Source organism: Accipiter gentilis, chromosome 16 (assembly GCF_929443795.1).
Source record: "Accipiter gentilis chromosome 16, bAccGen1.1, whole genome shotgun sequence".
Taxonomy (NCBI): domain Eukaryota; kingdom Metazoa; phylum Chordata; class Aves; order Accipitriformes; family Accipitridae; genus Astur; species Astur gentilis.
Genome location: NC_064895.1, coordinates 2,300,600 through 2,316,233, shown reverse-complemented (window position 1 = coordinate 2,316,233; position 15,634 = coordinate 2,300,600). Strand labels below are relative to the sequence as shown.

The 15,634-nt window shown below is 58.5% G+C and overlaps 1 protein-coding gene across 12 annotated transcripts; it reads left to right on the top strand.

Annotated features, from left to right (window-relative positions):
• The first annotated feature begins 1,034 nt into the window (after window positions 1–1,034).
• On the top strand, window positions 1,035–15,634 carry CSRNP2 (cysteine and serine rich nuclear protein 2). 12 transcript variants are annotated; one of them, XM_049819505.1, is made up of 7 exons: window positions 4,728–4,816; window positions 5,318–5,425; window positions 5,906–9,344; window positions 9,463–9,721; window positions 10,268–10,527; window positions 11,734–12,030; window positions 12,285–15,634. In XM_049819505.1, the coding sequence occupies exons 3-7, from the start codon at window positions 9,279–9,281 to the stop codon at window positions 13,167–13,169; spliced, it is 1,767 nt and encodes a 588-aa protein (XP_049675462.1). In that variant the 5' UTR covers window positions 4,728–4,816; window positions 5,318–5,425; window positions 5,906–9,278; the 3' UTR covers window positions 13,170–15,634. The 12 variants fall into 12 exon arrangements, with proteins under 12 accessions (XP_049675470.1, XP_049675460.1, XP_049675458.1 ...); XM_049819509.1 differs by lacking the exon at window positions 4,728–4,816 and having other exon boundaries at window positions 4,893–5,425; window positions 5,906–6,130; window positions 6,208–6,268; XM_049819504.1 differs by lacking the exon at window positions 4,728–4,816 and having other exon boundaries at window positions 4,893–5,425; window positions 5,906–6,268; window positions 6,952–9,344.

Sequence of the window (15,634 nt, the reverse complement as noted above, 5' to 3'; positions counted from 1 at the left end):
TTTTCCATCCTTTGCTTGCACTGGCCAAGCTCCCGCAGCTGCTGCTTGTGACTCCGTCCTGGTGCACAGGGCACCGTTAACATCCCCGTCTCCCTTCTCCATCGCGTGTGACACTGCTTGGTGCGCCCTCACTCCGGCACCAGGGGCAGGACGTAGGTCAGCAGCTCCCCAAAACTGTTGTTCAGGACTGCAGCAGTTCCCCCTCACTCCCCAAATTGCCTCCCAGCTGATTCCAGAGCTGGGTAATGTTGGGGTTGGTGAGGAACTGGAGGATCCAGAGGTTAATCCTGGGAATGGTCATAGCTGAGTGCTGGCAACGGGTATCCAGGATCCCCACATGAACTCTGGGGACAAAGCAAGGCACAGGCTGCTAATTCCAGCAGTGAAGAGGAGGAGGCCTCTTGGTCTCCTTGCCTGGCTCTGAGGCAGCTCGCTTCTCTAACCCTGGACCACAGATACAAGCACACCCTGAGCCACTGCAGGTCCTGCCCTGAGCTGCCAAAGCCTTGTAAATCAGTCAGGGGTAAAGGTGCCAAGAAAAGTCATTAAAAAATGGAATAATTTTGCTCGCTTCTCCCCATGAATGCTGGGCAGCAGCCGGACCGTGAGCTCCATGGGCAGAGGGGCTTGTGTTTTGGCCACTCGCCTTTTGTACGTGTTTGGCTACCTCCGGTGGTTAAGACAACGTGTATTTTGATTGTTTTTTCTGTTAGCATGCCAGAAGTGCGATGGACCTCTACAGTAGTGACGCGGGCTCGGTAAATGCTTTGTATTGATGTTGCTGGGTGCGTGCGGCTGATTTTAATCCCATCGGATGAGGAAAACGCCGGCGAAGTGATTTGTCGCGCGTGGCGGCTCTGGGAGGAGAATGAAAGCCCCCAGATGGATGGGGTAGCAACGGGCCAGGCCTTCCTCCAGCCCCAGTTGCTGGCTGGAAACAAGGGGGGAGATGAAGAGGATTTTTTAATCCTATAATTTGACCTGCTTATTAGTTAGCAACTCAACTAATCCGTAATCCAGGGGGGAAGCGCTGCGGGAGCTCGCCTCGGGAGGAGTGTGTCGGAGGGGCTGCAGAGCTGAGGTGAGTGCGGGGGTATTGTGGGGGGGGGGGGAGACCCCTGTGGAGCCGGTCGGTCATCCTGATGCCTGCAGCCCTCTTCAGCCTCGGCCCTCTTCAGCCTCACGCTGGGAGCCTGGGGACGAGGAAGATGGAAAAGGGGGCTCGCTGCCTTCAACGGGGGGGTCGGCTGGCCGGCCACCGCCATGCCCGTGAGCCGGGAGGGCTGAGGACAGGCCACAGTCGGCCCCCCCTGTGCCCACAAGCCGGTCGACCCCCCCTCCCCCGTGGGGATGTGCCTGTACCCCCCCACCACCACCCCCGAGAGCTGCAGCTGGTCCGTTATTGCTAAAATAAGGCGCTTTTGGCCCCTTCCCGCTGTTTCCAGCCTCGCTAATCTCTTGTCTAGACTCTTCTGCCGGGCAGCTTTCGGCCACCCCCCTCCTCCTCCTCCAGCTGGGTGTCCACAGAGCCCGTGGCTGCGGCCTGGACACCCCCTCCCCCGGCTCCATACCCCCCAGTAGCAGGTTGGGGTGCTCCCCCTTGTCGTTTCTCCCCTTCAGGCCCTTCCCCAGCCCTGGAGGGGGTGAAGTTCCCCCAAGACCCTGAGCTGGGTGCCGGTGGGGGCGAGTGGAACAGGCCCACCGCCCCCTCCCACACACACACACAACTTCCGCACTACATTTCCCGACGTGCTCCGCGGTCGCGCCGCCCGCTCCCGCCACCGGGACTCGCTTTCCCAGCCTGCCCCGCGGTGCGGGCGGTGTGGTGGGAGTGAGGCGAGGGAGGCGTGTCCGTCACGTGACGCGGGGTATATAAGGGGCGGCGCAGCGCCGGCGGCCCCATTGTTGTCGGCGAGCGGCGGCTGGGGCGGGTCCGCGCGGCCGCAGCCCCAGCGCGCGCCCAGCCGCCCCCCCCCCCCCACCCCCCCTACCCCTCCTTCCCCCCCCCCCCCTTTTCCCCTCCCCCCCTCCACCCCCCGGAGCCGCCCCCGCCCCGCCCGTGGGGACCCGGTGAGTGGGGGGGGGGGGGGAGGGAGAATGGGGGGGGGGGCCCGCCTCGCTGCCCCTCCCCGGTGGGCTGAGGAGGGGGGTGATGGGGGTTTGGGGGGGGTGGTCTCTCCGTCCTCTTGGAGCTGGGGGGCTATAGGGGAATGGGGGGGGGGCTAGAAGGGATGGGGGGAACCTTACAGCCGGGGGAGCTTATAGGGGATGGGGGGGTTTATAGCTGGGGTGGGGTCTATAGGGGGTGTAGAGGCTTATAGGGGATGGGGGCTTATAGGGGATGGGGGGCCTGTAGGGGATGGAGGGGTCTTTTCTAGCTGGGGGGGGCATATAGGCGATGTAGGGGCCTATAGGGGGTGGGGGGACCTTATAGCTGTGGGAGCCTAGAGGGGATGGGGGGGGGGTCTATAGGGGATGTAGACGTCTATAGGGGATGGGGGCTTATAGGGGATGGGGGGTCTGTAGGGGATGGAGGGGTCTTTTCTAGCTGGGGGGGGCATATAGGCGATGTAGGGGCCTATAGGGGGTGGGGGGATCTTATAGCTGTGGGATCCTATAGGGGATGGGAGGGCTTATAGCTGAGGGGGTGTCTATAGGGGATGGGGGGCCTGTAGGGGATGGAGGGGTCTTTTCTAGCTGGGGGGGTATATAGGCAATGTAGGGGCTTATAGGGGGTGGGGGGACCTTATAGCTGTGGGAGCCTAGAGGGGATGGGGGGGTCTATAGGGGATGTAGAGGTCTACAGGGGATGGGGGGCCTGTAGGGGATGGAGTGGTCTTTTCTAGCTGGGGGGGGTTGCATATAGGGGGTAGGGGGACCTTATAGCTGTGGGAGCCTATAGGGGATGGATGGTTTTTTTCTTGCTGGGGGGTGTATAGAGGATGGGGGGGGCACTACAGAGGATGTATGGGCCTGTAGGGGATGTGGGCCTGCCTTCTACCTGGAGAAGCTATAGGGGATATGGGGGACCCTCACAGCTGGGGGGGCTATAGGGGGTCAGGGGGGGCCTATTCCAGCTGAGGAGGCCTAGGGGATGTGGGGGTCCCTTACAGTCACGGGCCTGTAGGGGATGGGGGGGGGCCCTTACAGCTGGGGTTTTTCCTTCTCCTGTACCTGAGGGGGGCTATGAGGGTTACAGGGGGGCTATGAGGGATATGGGGGGGCTGAGGGTCCTATGGAGGACATGGGGTGCCCTTATAGCTGCTTTGCTCTCTCGGCACCTATAAGGGATGTGGGGGGGGGGGGGGTGTCACACTGGGGTGGAGGCAGGGTTGTGAGATGGGGTGGGGGGGGGAACGGGACATTACATGGGTCCCCAAGAAGCCGCGGGGCGGTGGGAAGGAGCTGGTGATGATGGTGGGATATGGGCTGGCCTGGAGGAGAAGCCATCATGGGGGTCCTGGTCTGGTGTCCCCAAAGGCGGGTGGGGGCATTTGGGGGAGGTGTGTGTCATTGCAGGGGTCGTTGCCCCCCATCACGGATGTCAGGAGGTGAGGAGGGGGCTGGGATGATTCTCCCCCCCCCGCATTTGGTGGGTGGCGGTGGGCCCAGGAGGAAGGTTCCTCCTCGCCGCGCCGTGGCCCCGACCCTCGCCGGCGTTATTGCGGCAGGAGCCGAGCTGACTCCGACGCTTCGTGGTCCCACGAGCTCCGGTGCTCTGTGGTTTCCTCATGGTGTGATGGCCAGGACCAGCAGCCTCCAACCGGCCGTAGCCATGGCCGCTGTCTGGAAGGAGCCCGGCAGCCGGCACGGGAGGTCTGACCCCTCTCGCCCAGCTGAGAAGAGCATCCAGGAGCGAAGGTTCTGCTCAGCAACCCCACACTCGCCCTCGGGAGGAGCTGGACCAGCGGGACCACCGCGGCGATGGTCTCCTGTGCCGTCGCCTCAGAGGTTTCTCGTCCGCCCACCTTCAGGGTCTTCCTCACCCTTCGGGGTCTTTGGATCGAGGCGTTCTGCGGAGCCGCCATGCGCAATGGTAGACGACCCACCTTTGTGACTTGATTCTGGTGACGGGTAAAGGGACCGAGCGGGGAATTTGGGGACCGACCTTTTCCGTAGCCCCCGCCTGACCCTTCCCAGGAGGCTGGGCAGCAGCGTGGGAAGATCTGCCCACCGTCAGCGGGAACGCCGAGGGGATTCGGGGCTCTAGGACAACCTGGACCCATCGCTACCAATTGTGATGCTGGTTGCGTAAGTGCAGGCTCCAGCACCGGCGGTGCTTGAGCCGTGGGAGCTGTAGCCTAGATTTACTCGTTAGCTGCGCTCGTTAGCGGCAGCGTAGAAGAGGAAACCAAGTCTTCTGCCGTTTGTCATAAAAACCCAAAGCTGGTTGCTCGTTGAAGTGCCGGTGGTGTAAGGACCGACCCAGGCTGAACTCAGATCTCCGGCGTGCCGACCGGCCGCAGCATCCCTGAAACTCAGCCCAGCGAATCCATCAACCTTCTGGCTGTGGAGGCCAACGGCCGAATCCTTTGGGAAAGCCTCCGACAACTCATTTGTCAAGGAGCCGAACTGCTGAACTCTTCACGGTGGCCAAGCAGCCATCCCAACCATCCCGGCAGGGCACAAATTATTTAATCTTGTTTCTGGGCTCATTGATATGAGCTTCTGCCCTAATTCCTGCCCCGGGATAACACCTGGATAACGCATGGGCCAGGAGCGGCATGCACCGTGCCAGGCGTTGAGCCGGTGGAAGTGCCTCCGGATCCGACTGTTTTTGCTGGCTCCTGGTTTAATTCTGCAGCGATTATCAAGTGTGAGCTTAATTTTTTTTTTTTCCCCCTTGGAGGGAGGTTTACGTGCTCCGCTGGGTCCGGCCACGTGCTTGAGCGTGCCGGACCCTTCCCAAGTGGTGCCAAATGTAAACCAAAGCCCTTCTGCTGCCCCGGGGGGGTGTCGCAGGGGCTCCCCATCCCGTCGGCCGTCCTTGGGAAGGTGAGCTGCTTTATCTGCTCTTCGGAGGAAGCGCAGAGCGAGGGTTTGGGTTCCTCATGGGGTTCTGTTTGTTTTCCCTTGACAATAAACGCCCGTTTCCCCATCGTCGGTGGGGTTCGGGGCTTTGCCGGACAACTCGGGGGGGGCTTCGGGGCGATGGTGGGCGCTCCTTTTCCGCTTACCGGGGAGCACTGAAGGGTGTTGTATTCTGCATGACCGCAAAGCTACGGGGCTGCAGTTGCTTTTGGGGGGCAGCGGTGAGCAGGGGGTGCTCGGCACCTCGGCACGCTCCCCCCCAACGTCATGGCATGATGCTCTGCAGTGATGCTGCCGTGTCATCCCCGGCAATGCTAATCCTGCTGCATAATTGGTAACGAGGGAGAGAGCTGAGCTGGGAGAGGGAGCTGCCAGAGGAGGAGACCCTTTTTGGGTAGGTTTCACCCCAGGGGTGAGACGTTTTCCCGTTGAAATTGCTGCCGAGAGCCATCCTTATCTCGGGGGGTGGAGGGAATACGAAATTGCAGCCTGGGTCCTTCCAGCCGCCGGTGCTGTCTTTGCGCTCCAGCATCGCCTTCCCGGGAGACGCCAAGCACTGCGATGGAATAAAATGGGCTCCTTTGGTTATTCCTTGATTGTATTTTTCTGGCTTTATCCTGTGTGCCGTGATCTGGTCTCAAATATACCCATTATCAACCAGGACAGGGTCGGGATGCTTCTCCAATGCCTGACAGGCTGCTGCTTAGCCCAAGGGTCTCTCCTTGTCTATTATTTATTTATTTCCTTCCTTCTTGCATATCATTCCCATCCTGTCCTCATCCAGCTGCTGAAATAATCCCGTCCCCGTGTATTTGATACCTTGAAACCCTGGGAGGCTTCGTCAGGATTTGCTTTTGGCTCTTGGTTTTTACAGGAAACTTATTTAAACCGGCCTCCCCCTGCAAAACCTGATGCTCGAGGGACACGGTTAAAGCAATTTGTAGAGGGGAGCAAATATGAGGAGGAAACCTTGAGCATCCTCTGAGTGACTTGGTCCCGGAGCCCTGGATCCATGCGAGATTTTCAGGAGTGGCCACAAAATCCATAGGATGCCCAGAGGATCACAAAATCCACAGGATGCTCAGAGGGTCCCTGCCTGGTAATTACTAATTACTCTCAATATCTGGAAATAAAACCGCTCGTCGCTCTGGAATTGCTATTTTGGTCTCCACCCAGACAAGCTGTGATGGAGGAGCAGCCCAGCAGCGCATCTAACGTGGATCAAGGATCATCAAAGGTGATGCCCGAGTCACAGGAGGTGAAACAAAACTCGTTAGTGGGACCCGGACCGAGGGCGGCGGATCTGTTGGCGTCGGCAAATGAGCTTTGGGACTACGGAGCATCCCTCACCCAGAGATGCTCCTGCCCTTCCACCTCTCCCAAAAGCTGGGAACTGGCAAACCGGGAGCATTGGGGGGGGGGGGGGGGGGGGGTTGCAGCATGACAGCATTAATTACTTGTGATGATCTGGGTCATTAATCAAACCTGGATGAGCTTTGAGCCGGCAGGTTTTTCCAATCGGATCCCCAATCGAGCTGGACCGGCTCTGTCTCGGGAGGCTCTTTGCATCCGTAATCATGCGAATCCTGTCTCTCTCTTCTCCCGTAAACCCTTCCCCGCTCCCAAAGGCAATTCCAGCAGCTGCTGACATGGGAAAAATTAATATTTTTAGTTGAGCTCCTTTTGGTGTGACTTAATAGCGGAAAGAAGGGGAATCAGGGTCGCATGGAGCTTCCTGTGGAGCACAGTATTTGAGTCAAGTTTTTATTTTTTCTTTCCCCATGCCAAATCCCCTCCTTGGGGCTTTATCTCCATTGAGAAACTGAATAAAACCTGCAAAAGGCTTATTTTTATTTTTCCCCACCACTTTGACTCCTGCCACCATCAGTAATAGATTATTTTTTTTTTTCTTCCCCCCAGCTATGTCTTTGGTTCAGGAGGTGAGGAGGGAGGAGAGACTTTCTGTGGGATGAGTCTGGGATGAGCATCGCTGCTGGCTTTTTGGCCCCCTCGTTCCTTAAACCATCGCTTAAGCCAGACCCCGACCTCGGGGCCAAAACTCACGCTGCCGCAGAGCACAATCCCAACACGAGGGCGAGGGTCTCCCAACCTCCTTCGGAAGAGGCTCTGGGGACTTCTCCGGGCACACAGCGCCCCGCTCCGTGCTGGGCCTTCTGAGCTGCCAGGCTCACCTCTGAGCCCTGCGTATTTTCAAAAGTGGGGGGTTTATTTCAAAAAAGAAAAGTAATTTGAGCTAATAAGTGAATTAAACTGTCCTTTGCATCGCATGGGGGCAGCTGTTGCTGTGCTGATGGAGGAGGAAGAGGATGCCTGTGCGAGCAGGGGAGCTTCTACTGTGCAGAAATGAGATGAAAACTTCATTTTCTGGCTGCTGCCTCATCCCCTGCGGTGTTTCCTCGAGCTCCTCGCCGCTCCTGGCTCCCCGTCCTCATCCCCAGCCATCCCTTGAGGCAGCACCCTTGGGTGGGTGCCCACCTTGCCGGCTTTGGATTCATTTCCCCCAACTCTGGGGCGGTTTTGAGCACCCCCTGCAGCGCGGCAAGTTGGTCCTTTATAAGAAACACTATTAATACGAACCATCTCCCGATGGATCCATCCAGGAAAGGATCTGGTCTCCATCCCCAGCGGGAGTTTGATGCCGCAGGTGGGGATGTCTGCCCAGACGCCCTTGCTGATTTTCCTCGCCGTGAGCACGTGAAGGAGAGAGGTTTTAGGTGATATTTTGAAGATTTGCATTGGAGGGAATGGGAGAAACCACAGAGACTCTCCTTGTTAATTATCTCCTTCCTAAATGAGGCCAACGAAGGCAGCTGAGCCCTGGGATGACCATTACTGCGCAGGCAACACCCGCTGGGGACCTGGGCACAGAAACGGGGCCGTTTTGGGGCGATGGAGGTGGTAAAACACAATGGGGGGGGGGTCAGGGACGTGGTGGCAGCGATGCCTCCACTTTTCCCCTCAGATGGTGTGCAGGATCGGTCTCATTAAATCAGCTCCTTAATTGGGCTGATGCTTATACTGGCTCAATGGCTGCTTTTTCCCCTCCGTTAGCAATAGGAATAAGCAATTTACCTACAACTAAATACCCCAAAAAGCTGTATTTAAACCCAGGTCGGGCTGGGAAATCGCACCCTGCTCAAGGGCTTCACCGCGGCCCCGGTGCTGCTGTGGCTTTGGCACCAACGCATCCTTTTTTGGGGGGATAAGGGCACTGGAGTTTCCTTTTTGGCTTAAAAGGTGCCGGAGGCGATGCGGAGCCCATCCCTGAGCTTTATCCCGGGGTGGGCAGTGCCTCCCGGTACCCGTTTGTCCCCCTGAATTGTATCTGAAAATTCTCTGATCCCCCTGCTCCGAGGTTGCCGTGTCCCGGGGTTCCGCAGGGATGCCGTCGGCTGACATGCTTTTTTTTGAAGCTGGTTGTTCTGTTGCCATGAGAACGGCGGTTGGAGCGGAGGGGACAGAAAGCGGAGAGGAGATGGCACAACCGGGTGGATGCTGTGCTCCTCGGGAAGGAGGGGGACCGGGCATCCCGGGAAGTTTCCCGCTCCAGCCTGGCCCCGGGCATGGGGACAAGGGCTGTCCTGGGCTCGGTTCAAAAGCCGAAGCTGCTGGTGTTACGGTGACCCAAAAGCATCAGGCGGATGGGGAGCGATGCTCGGCAGTCTTTCCCATCGGAGGATCAGCTCCTAAAAATTCCTCACCCGAGCTGGAGCCATGCATTTCCAGGCTTCCCGTGGGCAAGCTGCCTTTTTTGGAGCACGTAGGCATTAATGAGGGGGCAGGAAAATGCTGGAGATTCTCACAGCAAAATCCTACAGGGGCTTTTTCCCTCCCTATGGCTTGGATGGAGCCGCTGATCTGTCGTCAGCGATGTTAGAGTAACCCCTGGCACGTCCCGACGTCGTTTTAAGCTTTAGGGTTTTTTAGCAAGGGAGTTGATGGGAGCACCGAGCTTCTGGCAAAGGTTATTTCACAGGCAAAACGCACAGTGCTCGGCCATGCCGGGGCAGCGCGAGCTCCTTTCTCTATAAAACTGGTGTCTCTTTTCGCTTTCGGTTAATTCAGTTATGAATTGGTTTAGAACAGAAGAGTTTAGTTGGGAGCGAGCTGCAGCCATCACCCTGCCCAACTGCCTGACCCCTCCAGGGCTGCCCAAAAATTAAAGGATATCATTAAATAATATTAAGCACGTGCAAGCTCCCGCCTGCGGACCAGGCAGGGGGAGGATGGGCTCGCCTCGGAGAACTTGTAGGAGAACAGTAGCATTTTGGGGATCAGAGGCTTTATCTGAGGTGAGGAGGACAGGGATGGGGAGAAACTGTTCTTAAGAGCCAGGAAAACTTTTCCTGGTTATCCCAAGTGATGCTAGCTTATCCAAAATGCTGTTACAGCTTCTCGCCTTGTCTGCAGGTATGCGGTGAGCCCGCCGGCAGCTCCGGGGGCTGGCTCCGGAAAGCTGGTGGCAAAGCACCCTCCCCTTGCCGCCCACCGGCTCTCCATGCGAACCGCGGCCAAATGGATGCGATCGCGAGCGCCGGCCTCAAGAGGAAGTTTGAGGATGCGGACGTGGGCTCGCCGGGCTCCAACTCGGACATCTCGGAGATCTCCAACAGCGACAGTGCCGATAGCTGCGACAGCGTCAACCCCTCCAGCTCCACCGGCTTCATACGTGAGTGGTCGGGGATGGTCCCTGTCCCCGTTCCCAGTCTCCGGGTCCCTCTGCCGTCGAGCACGAGGCACCTGGATGCGGGGCTGGCTCCGCTCTTCCCCTGCTCATCCCTTGTAACACATTTGGGGTGATGAGCAGAGACCTGCTCGCCTGTCCCATGAGTACGGGTCATGCCAGGCCCGGGGGATTTTCAAATATTAGGCCCCAAACCAGTTGTCCAAGGTCCATCCTGGACCTTTTCTACCCCCTTCCCAGCATTCGCCCCTGCTGAGATATTTTGGTGGCTGAACAGCGTGATGATGTTGTAGGGGTACGGGGATTAATGGGGTCAGTCTAGGTGGCATCGAGCGCAGCCCGTGCAGATGCAGCCATCACCCAAAGCCAGCTCAGGGCCACCAGCACGAGCTCGACCTGCTCCTGGGAGCCCAGGGGCTCAGGGGCTTGCAGAAAAGTCCTTTTCCAGTGGGGTGGGAGGTCTTCACGGGACCCCCAAGGGGTTTTTTGCTCCTAACAGCCCCTCTCTGCCTTCGTCCCCCTGCCCCGCAGCCACGTCCATCCTGAAGCGGCAGAAGCAGCTTCGCAGGAAGAATGTCCGCTTCGACCAAGTGACCGTCTACTACTTCGCCCGACGCCAGGGCTTCACCAGCGTCCCCAGCCAGGGCGGCAGCTCCCTGGGCATGGCCCAACGCCACAACTCCGTCCGCCACTACACGCTCTGCGAGTTCGCCCAGGAGCAGGAGGTGAATCACCGGGAGATCCTACGGGAGCACCTCAAGGAAGAAAAACTCCACGCCAAGAAAATGAAGGTATTGCCGGGGAAGCAGGATGTCGCTGGTGAAATCCGGGCAATGCCGCAGCTGGGAAACACCTTGCTGAGCTTTGGTGGAGCTTGAGCGTAAGCCAGGTCGGAGGAGAGAGATCCAGGCTGCTATTTCACATCAGCTGGGGATGGATTTATTGCCACTAAGCTCTTCCTTTCTATTTCTTTTACGTCTTTTTTGTGTCGATGCCGCACCTGCACGGGGAGCCAGCCAGGCAGCATCAACCTGTGCTGCATTTGGAGCTGTCAGCCAAACCTCACCAGGTCTATGCCAGTAGAAATTCCAGTCTGGGAGGAGGCAGCCAGGCTGCGTCGGGGGAAGATCAGGATCTTGGGTGGCTCTGCCTGTTCTCCAACCCATCCCAGGGTTGGATCTGTGCCCTCGGGCGTTGCCCAGAGGTTGGGCTCTGCTCAGCGGGATGCTCTGTAGAGCCTGTGATCTGGCTCCCACTGCTGTGACAGCCTGCTTTGGGCAAATCCAGCCGGCTGCCTCTTTATTTGCTTTATTTTTTTTCTTTTTTTTTTTTTTTTGTTTTTAAACATAGGCTTTTCCACCAGCTCCTCAGGAGGCCGCAGCCCTCTCCATCTGCTGCCTCCACATGTGCCAGTTTCAGAGGGCTGGGGACCCTCATTTACCCTCAGTGCCAAGATTTGGGGGTGTTTGAGTGCGCAGGGAGGGAGGTTGAAGGACCAGAGCAGAGAGGTGAAGGCGCGTTGCAGGATCTGGCTCTGGCCCCTCTGTTCCTTTCAAACCTCATTTTCCCCAGGGACAACAGGAGGGGGATGCTCTGCAGCTCCATTGCTGCCACTGCTCTGGTATTTCAAGCAGCAGCACCCTCCTTTTATCTCGCTATTTGCAGGGCGCCGTAGCGGAGGGAGGACAGAAGAGGGATTCTCTGCTCTAATTCTTCTGTTATTTAATTTTTTCCCCCTTCCTTCTCCTATAAACTGCCACAAGCCCACGCACAGTCTGGCTTGGGGGGCGGAATCGCATGGGAATGGCTCTGTGGGGTTCTCAACTTGCCGTGCCGGACCCTGCTCAGTGCTGGGGGGCAAGGGAAGGCTCTGAGCTGGGGTGGTGGGTGGTCGCTGAGGGACGAGGAGCTGGGTGGAGGGACATACATCCTCCATCCTGCCTCATCGCCGCGGCTCAGTGTGTGTCCCCTGGGTGGGCGCTGACTCTGCTCCGCAGCTCACCAAGAACGGCACGGTGGAGTCGGAGGAGGCGGACGGCCTGACGCTGGAGGACGTCTCGGATGACGACATCGATGTGGAGAACGTGGAGGTGGACGACTACTTCTTCCTGCAGCCGTTGCCCACCAAACGCCGCCGAGCTCTGCTGCGAGCCTCCGGTGTTCACCGCATCGATGCTGAGGAGAAGCAGGAGCTGCGGGCCATCCGCCTGTCCCGGGAGGAGTGCGGCTGCGACTGCCGCCTCTACTGCGACCCGGAGGCTTGTGCCTGCAGCCAGGCAGGGATTAAATGCCAGGTGAGTCGGGGAAAGAGATGCCAGTGGTGAAACCAGGTTGGCGGGGCTCGTCCTGGTGCCGGTGTGCCTGTGCTCTCCTTGGGTGCCAGCTGCTCCTGGAGGGGCCAGGGTGCAGCTCCAGGTGAACACCTAGCAGGGGAAACACTTCCCCCAGCACCAAATTCCTAAGGTCAGGCAGTGCCAGGGTGGATTTTTGGCTCTGGGGAGGGATCCTCTGGGATCCTGGAGCTGCCACATCTCCGTCTCCCTGCCAGGTGGATCGCATGTCCTTCCCCTGCGGCTGCTCCCGGGATGGTTGCGGTAACATGGCTGGTCGGATCGAATTCAATCCCATCCGGGTGCGGACTCACTACCTCCACACCATCATGAAGCTGGAGCTGGAGAACAAGCGTCAGGGTGGGCGGCCACCGGCGCCAGAGGAGGAGGCGGCCGCTGCCGCCGCCGCTCACGGCTCCGCTAGCGACTGGCTGGGGCCGCAGCCGGCCGAAACGCAGGACTTCCAGGAGTTCATGGCGGAGAACGAGACGGCCGTCATGCACCTGCAAACGGCGGAGGAGTTGGAGAGGCTGAAGGCTGAGGAAGACTCCAGCAATGGTTCCAGCATGGAGAGCTTGGGCGTTTGCATCCTGGAGGAGCCCCTGGCCGTGCCAGAGGGTTTGTGCCCAGGTCTTGCCGCCCCCATCCTCATCCAAGCCCAGTTACCTCCGGGCTCGTCCGTCCTCTGCTTTGCCGACGGCTCGGAGCAGGCAGCCTCGGCGGTGGGCGACCAGCCCTACTTGAACGATGGACCTGTGGTCTACTACCAGGTGGAGCAGAGGCCGGTGCTGGGTGTCAAGGGTGAGAGCAGCCCGGCGGAGCCGCCGGCACCATCCTCCTGCCTGAGCGAGAAGAACCTCAGCGTCCTCCCCGTCCCCGTGGTGACTTGCAGCCGAGCCGCAGCTGCTGCGAGCAAGGGGGAAGCATCCCGAAATCCTCCCTCTTCTCCGGAGGCTGCTCCATCCTCTGAGGGCTGCCGAGCAGCGGCTGCTGCCTGCTGCCCGCGTTCCCCGTCCCCCGTGCCACCGGAGCAAGCCCTGGAGCGGGCGCACGAGCCGCCCTCCACCGAGGAGCGCTCGCTGGGGCCTGTCCTGCCCGTGTGAGTGGCCCCGTTCCGCCCCCCCCCCCTCCTTGGCGCTCATTTATTTATTGACAATAATATTTTATGGACTGGCAGCAGCCACTGGTGGTTATTTAATTTGGGGGGGGTGGGGGAAGAGCAGGGGCTGCTTTGTACAGAGGATTTTAAACGGCGTCCCCTCGCCCGATGCCAGGAGCCTTTCGCTTGCCTGGCAGAGATGGTTTTCATGGCTTGGCCGATGCCGGCAGCTGCTCGGTTGCCACCGGCGTGCCAGGACATTCCTGACCTGGAGCCTCCTGCTTCCCATGGCTGCTCCTTCCCATCCTCCTCCCCCTGAGTTGCCCCCCACCGCAGCCCCAGGCTGCCAGGACACCTCTGCCCTCTTTGTTTTTTAATGAAAAAAAGACTTTTTTCCTTTATTTCCCCCCCCCCCCCCCTTTTTTTTTTTATTTTAATGAATGTTTACTGGGCCGTGTCACAACCCAACACCTCCAAGTGCTGCTCCAGCCCCTTACCTATGGCACTGCCCCACCGGCCACCACAGCAGGCACAAGGGGCCAGGATGGACTGGGAAGCACCCAGAGCCAGTGCGGAGGCTCTAATTGCACAAGAGGGGTGAGACCGCAGCGTGCAAACTCTCCTAGAAAATTTGGGGGGGGTTTAACTGCTGGGATTTGAAGAGTTTGAGCCCTTCACAGCCATGGCATGACCGTGATGGAGAACCGTGTCCATCTGTCCATCCTTGTGCACCAGGCTGGCCTCGAGGAATGGTCAAGGCACTGGGCTGCTGCATCCGCTGGCCAGGCAGTAAAAGCACTTTTCACCCCTCAGCGCCGGGCTGGGGCCCCCACTTTGCCTCCTGCCAAAACTGGCCCCATTGCAGGTCTCAAGGGGCCGGACCTGGTGGGACCCGGCGTGACGCTCCTCTTCCTTCTCCCCAGCGGCTTTAACCTCCACCCTTGCTCCAGCCTCCTCCTGGTCAAGGGGAAGCATCTCCCCTCCGTTCCGCCCTGCCCCGCCGTTTATTGGACTCGGGCTGAGCAAAATCCAGTCTTTTTTTAAGGCGAGAATCAGGGGAAGCGGTGGGGGTGAAGAGCCCTTGATGCCCACGAGCTTCCCCTGCCGGAGGGTTCAATCCAATACAGCCCCACAGCTGCCGCCCTCGCATCTTCTCGGAAAACAACCCCGGAGCTGCTCAAAGGGGAAACATTCCAGCTGGAGAGCAGGGAAATTGGGGCGGGGAGGGGGGGGAGACACTGCAGTCTGATGAAGTGCTTTAATTATTTGGCGGGGGGGGGGGGGGGGCTGGTGGTTTAAGGTTGTTCTTGTGCTCCTGGCGGTCACCTCCCTCTGTCAAAAGGTGTTTAAAGGGGTTTAAAACCCCTTCGCTGCTCTCACCGCCTCGGCGAGTGGTTCCAACTGAGCCTTAAGCCTGGCAAAGTGGCTCTTCCCCACCCATCCCCTCCCTCTCTGCCAGGACTGAGCCCCTGGGGACACTGTCCCCTTCTCCTGGGGCAGAGCGGAGGGGAAGGAGCTGGTTTCCAAACAGGAGTGGGCTCGGGGCACATTACCAGCCCGCACCAATTCTGGCAGCAGCTCTCCCTGCCCTCGGCCGGCATACAAGGGCTAAATTCGGGAGGAACAAAGCCTTACCCCCTTGTTGGGCGCTTCACTGGTGATGTCCCCGCGTCCCTTCCCGGCAGGGAGCTGCCACCGGTTTGGCCGTGGGGGTTTTTCAGCTCCTGCACGAAACAGAGCAACTCCGAGCTGCAAAACCGGAGCAAATGGTGACACTTGAATGGGTTAACATCTTTTATTTCCCCTCTTTTTTATTTTCAACGGACTCCACACTCCCTCCCCAGCTCTGTGTCCCAGCCCTCGGCCACCATAGCCAGGTCAGGACCTGCTTGCCCTGGGGGAGGTGGCTCATTAGGCGAGCCCAGAGGCTCCGTCAACTGACAGAATGAATCCTAAGACACTGGTTAGGATGGGTGCTTTCACAATAAGCAAAGAACTAATAGGATTTATTCTATTTTTACAAAGATAACTATGCTGTTAATAGTGCAATGAAAGCAAATTCTGCCTTTTATTATTACTTTTGTTCGTTTTAAACGTACTCACTGACACTAACGCTGGTTCCGCGCTGGCTCCTGCTCGACTCGTCGCCGTGTAAGAAACCAAACAGCCCATCTCCTCTCTGGTGCTACCGAGGTGCTGCGGGAGCCGCGGCACTATCGCACCGCCGAAATCCAGGCGTCCCCGGCTCCTCATCCTATTTAAACAGCAACTCTGCGACTCCTAAACCTCCCCGTCTCACACTGTCTAAGGTGGCTTTTTTGTTTTTAATTTTCCAGTGTGAATCCAAAGCTTGTCCTCTGCATATGGTTTTTGGGATTTTTTTCCGGCCTTTTCTGTTCTTTTCATGGTGATAATGCTGTATTTAAAGAGAATATTTAAGTGTAAAAATAAAAGAAATGCTCAAACTTG

Bases quoted from the DNA above. Each gene is read 5' to 3' on its own strand.
- CSRNP2 (XM_049819503.1), top strand. From the start codon at position 4,709: ATGGGCCAGGAGCGGCATGCACCGTGCCAGGCGTTGAGCCGGTGGAAG. The intron at 4,817-9,462 runs GTGAGCTTAATT...CCTTGTCTGCAG, and splicing joins TTCTGCAGCGATTATCAAGT to GTATGCGGTGAGCCCGCCGG. The intron at 9,722-10,267 runs GTGAGTGGTCGG...CCTGCCCCGCAG, and splicing joins CAGCTCCACCGGCTTCATAC to CCACGTCCATCCTGAAGCGG.